The 5,727-nt window shown below is 35.5% G+C and overlaps 1 protein-coding gene across 1 annotated transcript; it reads right to left on the reverse strand.

The window, feature by feature from the left end:
- Positions 1-2,478: 2,478 nt before the first annotated feature.
- LOC140958109 (DNA-directed RNA polymerases II, IV and V subunit 3-like) lies at positions 2,479-5,315 on the reverse strand. The gene is made up of 3 exons (XM_073415503.1): positions 4,795-5,315; positions 3,610-3,847; positions 2,479-2,958 (listed from the first exon to the last, which is right to left on the reverse strand). Exons 1-3 carry the CDS (start codon positions 5,241-5,243, stop codon positions 2,686-2,688), a joined length of 960 nt encoding a protein of 319 aa, XP_073271604.1. The 5' UTR covers positions 5,244-5,315; the 3' UTR covers positions 2,479-2,685.
- Positions 5,316-5,727: the final 412 nt, after the last annotated feature.

The following is a 5,727-nucleotide window of genomic DNA, read 5'->3' on the forward strand; positions in this document are numbered from 1 at the left end:
TCAAAGGAGAAATTTAGTTGAATGATAAGTAGATTAATGATGAAAATTTGGTCATGAGATTTAAGATCGTGCCCTTTTTTTCCCTAATGAATAAATTGTTGATTTTACACATATAGTTTTGATATGACGTACACCTATCGTACACACTTATGTCAACATCAATGAAGTAACATTCACCTATTATTGGATGTATAGTTTTGATATGTTTCATTATATTCATATATGAGTGTCACCTTATCGGAGTTCAAATAAGTATTGCACGATAGATATGCAGCATATCAAAACTCGTGTACGGTTTTCACAATTATTTGAAAACATAAGCTGAAATATATGTATATATCGATTGATTTTTCAAATTAATTTTCTAAAAATAAAAAGATTAGACAAAGAAAATCTTGGATACGCAATAGAATGTAAGAATAATTTTAAAAAATCCTTAGATCGAATGGGGGCCTTAGAAAATGTCCAATGTGGCAACAATTGGATGAAACATCATGAATTATCCATAAATATTTTGTCTCGGTTTCAGAAGTTCATGTAAAATTAGAAGACGAAGACGAGAAGCATTTAATTTGTAATAATGGGGAGTCCAGTGTATGGGTGGAAGTGGTCCAAATTGTTTGTCCAAATCAATTAAGATAACAATAAATGAGGTAACTTCCATATTTTATTTGGAGTTTAAACTTTAAGATGGTAGCTTCAAGGCTAATTTATGCTACACATGTCTCTGGATCCATTAGATCATGTGTGTTTTTCGTATTTTGATGGAAGCTGACATCATGAGTTGAATATTTTCGTCTTTCGGATAAAAAATTTACTTGTAAGCGAATCTCAATAGACGCTTGTGGTTTCGTATTTACTAGGTCGACATATAATAATACTCATAGTTAAAGTATTCAAGTAAGGTCTTCGTGGAACCTTTTGATCACTAGAGTGAATTTGGTCGTTGCAAATTTGCAATACTTTGTACTCGCTCCATTCGGGCACTTCGCAACAAAATATTGGAAGTTTGTTTGTTAAGATTAAAATGAACTTATTTATATGCTTGTGTTCACTTTTTTCGTTTGATGTTTATTATCACCACATAGAGTTTAGCTAGATTTCATTGTATTTATGCGTATGTAGCAAGAATACTTTGTAAAATATATCTTGAATATGGATCTATATTCGTGTGAGAAGGGTCAATCCAATCAATATATGTATTTTTCACTCAAATCAGCATGTATTACATAATATTAATTCATAATATATCAACAAAAACTGATATTTTCGCAGTGAAACAACAAATATTTTTCATGAGTCAAATACTTTTCAATTATATGATATTTCTTCGTAACATAACTAATAAAAATGATACTTCCACAATGGAAAAAATAATATTTTGGATAAAACAATACTTTCAATGAGTTGAGTCAGAGATCTGTATCAAAAACTGATCTATTAAATAATCTCACAAGAGTTTTTGCGATATATGTGTTCGATCTATAAAATTTTATTTACCGATAAAAAAAATTATGTATCGAAACTACCAATTCACGATCTCCATGTTTGCATATAGGACCACATGGACTTAAGGCCCGTATAATAAATAAACTGTGAAAGTTGGTTGAAATGTGTCTGGGGGTGGGTCGGGTCAGGGCTTCAGACAAAGATCTGGGTATCTATAGGACGTCTACTCTTATATCAGGTGGGCCAATGCCAAAAAAAGACGAGTGTCACCATCACTTCTAACCTACCCTTTACTGGGGCTTGTAATGAGTCGACTAAAATTCTACTTGATAGATTGAATAATTTCCACTGTTTTAATTGATGAAAACGAGTTGGATTTCAACTCGAAAAATATGCGAAGTTAACTGACGCTTTAACCGGGGATTTTTGAAAAAAATCTTAGTCTCTTTTCTTTTTGTTAACAAGACAGACATTTCTCGTACTTTCAAATTGTCTCATACGAACATGAAATGATCAGATCATGAAATTATTGGGTTTTTCGAGTCTTGATCAAATATTAGGACTTGCATCAGGTTCGGGTCAAGATTTGACGTTCACTTAGCATTAAGCAGCATCATCCAAATAAGACTCTTGTGCTTCCAATATGACCATGATTCCCTTGACCAAAATGAAATCCTTTTGGTGAAAGAAAATTGCCGAACAAATTCCCTTCTTTACAAGCCAAACAAATTCTACGAGTGTGTGTAGAAGAAAATACTACGGAAATTGGAGGAAGGAATTCCATTCCCGGTCGACCACGCCGATTTAATAATATTCCTTATATTTGAATTAAAACTGTAAACAACGCTTTATAGGACGTTGCTTGTGCCTGACAAATTATTTAATCGCACTACAGCTCCAGTCTACTGATTGAACACGATACAAACTAAAATTAACCATATTCAGCACTTGACCTATAAGAAGGTGCGATGAAAGAGACAAGGACCCAAAACCTTGAATGTGCCAATCGTGAATCGACCAGAAACAAGATGGACGAGGGAAAAAATGTTTCATTCATACGAGCAACTATGTATCAATCCATACATTCAGCTACTTGGGGAAGGTGCTGATATAGGCCAGGCGATATTACAATGATGCACTACAGGGAGGGAGGGAGACTCAAAATTTTGTAATAATTATACGAATCGAACTCATGGCTATGAGTTAGATGCCAGATTGGTAATCCAAGTATACATATCACCCTCCACGCATATGTGCACCCAACTCGCCAAACTGCTCATCAGCCTCCACAGTGTCTGCAGACAAGCGAACAGCATCTAACTTCTGTTTCAGAACATCTATTGCATTGAAAACTAACTGAGAAGCTTTTATTGCGCCAGTAGACTCTACAGTGAAAATAAAACTATCTTCCTTGGCATGGATCTCCACTAATCCTGGTTTCCCCATGGCTTCCGCTTTCTTTATCATCTCATCATCATATGTATATGCCTCAGCATCATGAACATAAACCTGAAAGGTAAAAAAAAGCAACTTAGAAAGTGGTTACAAGATGAGGCCAATTCTTTGAAAAATCGAAAGGAAATCAAACTTTAATCTATAAAAAAAAAAAAAGAGTATATCCTACATATACCTGTTGTAATCCTTCCCACAAACAAAAAAATATCCACTTATACATCCAGAGGCAGTTAAAAACTTGAACTGTAACGTATTCCAAGCCTTATCTTCATGACAACAGTCATCTCCCAAAAATCACTAAATTTTGCATGAGTTCAAGGTCAATTCCTCGAAATAAATCCAACTAAACGTTTGTATCCCTGAGCCAACTTCTTGAGCTGGGATACTATCAACTGATTAAGTTATATTAGCGAAAGTACCATGAGTTTGTTTCTTATCCAAAAAGAATGAAAATCCGTTGGGTAATCAAGAGGCAGTGTGCAAATCAGGACCTATCTTGAATAAAGTACAATTTTCTCACACCTTCTGCAGTAAAAATATTTATATTATTCATAAAATGTTTGGAACTTTAAAGGTCATCAATTTATGCTATTTTACAGCACCACTAATAATAAAGAAGAAAATATGTGAACTGGTTCAAAAACACCCATGTTGACATCATGACATAATTCCAATCCTAACAAGCTAATATGATCCATGAGTTACCTGGTGAGTCTGGGGATGAATATCGAACACTTTTGTAGGGCTGCTTTCAATGAAATCTTTTTTCTCCTCGAGGGTTAAGGTCTCCATCAACTCTTCATTGATATAAATATCAGGCTCATACATGAAAGTCACAGTTGCTGCAGGTGACCATTTAGCATGATCTTTGCCAATTCCTTTACGAGCAATGGCTCTTAAAATCAGCTCCTGGCCACGACGAAGCTTCACAATAATGATTCCCCTAAACAAAGAGATAATCACATCATTCATTTCTAGATATTTTTATGCGGCTAATTGTATTCACAAAACTAAATAACAGGCCAAAAATATTGATTGTTTTAATTCTATAAACAAATTCTAATTTAAACATATCTCAAATCAATAATAGACCTAGACTACTATCTTATTTGAATGCTGCAAAACAAAACATACTTTAAAATGCACCATAAAACTCTGATGCAAATTTCTAGCTGAGTCAACAAGGTCCTTCACTCCATTCACTAATTTGACTTCAGGAACAAATCTAGCAAATGAATAATCTTTTCTTTTCTTTTTCTCATCATCAACCAAGTCAAAGCTTGATGTCTGACATATGGTACCACATTAGTATGGATACCCGATATTCAATATATTAGAGGAAACTAGACATTTTTCTTCCATGACAAAATACAAATTCACTAAAGTTTCTTAATAACCACAGAACAATTATCTCAACTCTCAAAAATCAACCACCACCAAATTATATTACCCCCGCCTGATTCTTATTCAAGGTAATAAGACCAACTGGATGTCCGAAATCATATATTTCCCAAACTCTATCCGCATATCAAGTATCAAAATATTAAAAGTATGCCGCAAAGTCAAGTTAACTACTTCAGCCTCAATATCCTTCCACAACTAATTGTAACCTAACAGAATCACTCGACTCCAATCATTCTGAAAACCATATATCCGTAAGCCAGAAGCCTAGTTATAATTCATCATGCACCAGCGACACTAAAATATCAGTTCTCATGCAAAGTCTGCAAAATAAATGGAATCGCCTCAATCGCACTCTTAGGCCCTCAATGTTGAATCCTAAACAGCTCGTATTCCAATTAGAACAATCAGTGAACTAAAACACCAAATCGCACAACAAACCCAACATGCAGGAACACTCGACACACTCAAAGCAAGAAAAACAAATACCTATTTTCTGAACTGTCAAATCCCGCGGAAGAATCCGAGAAATCAACAGGAACAACGGTGTGGTCAGAGCTAATAAGATCCTTAGAGGTCACATCAAGCGTCTGGTCGTTAATGCACTTGGCACGTAGATGAAACTCAACGGAACAGTACTCGCACTGCCCATCACCGTCGCAAGCATCGCAGTCTCGGGAGAAGCGCATAGCCATTGCCCGCTCGCTGGTGAGCGGAATCAGGCCTAGGCGGTGGGAAATGAACTCGTCGTTCAGCACCGACGAATTCACCTCGATCTCCACCAGGTCGATGGCGATGGTCGGCACCTCCGCGATCATCACGCGCCGCAGCGCGTTGGCAATGCTGGCGTCAGTGTCGCGGAGCTCGAACTTCATGTAGTCATCTCTCACCGTACGAATCTTTATCTTTGGGAATCTCTGGTACGATACGCCATCCATTTCGATCCCTCTTCCCCGAACTGTAGGGTTTTGGTCGAGATTAAACCCGCGTAAGAGTACAACATGTGCAATGGTATTGTACCTTCTTATTGGGCCGGGTTATAATAAGAGGTCGAATGGATATAGGAAAGGAAGATTGAACTATTTAAAATTTCCGATACTACAAAATTTTATTGATTGTTAATTGATTAAAATATATATAAAAAAATTTAAGGTAATTAATGAGTAAAAGATATATTACTATAAATAAAAAATTTATTATATTTTCATTTGATTTACTTTTGACGATGTAATAATAAGTATATTGTAAAGGGAATAATTTTTACAATTTCATTTAGTAGTATAATTTTTATAAAACATACCAAAGAGACTATGGGTGTCGGTTCGGGTATGTTGTGTGGGTTGGGTCGGATTGAGCAATAGTACTATTCAAAAATTGCTCAACCTGAACCCGACCCAATCTGATCATTTTTTCAGGTCAGTT

Source organism: Primulina huaijiensis, chromosome 14 (genome assembly GCF_012295235.1).
Source record: "Primulina huaijiensis isolate GDHJ02 chromosome 14, ASM1229523v2, whole genome shotgun sequence".
Taxonomy (NCBI): domain Eukaryota; kingdom Viridiplantae; phylum Streptophyta; class Magnoliopsida; order Lamiales; family Gesneriaceae; genus Primulina; species Primulina huaijiensis.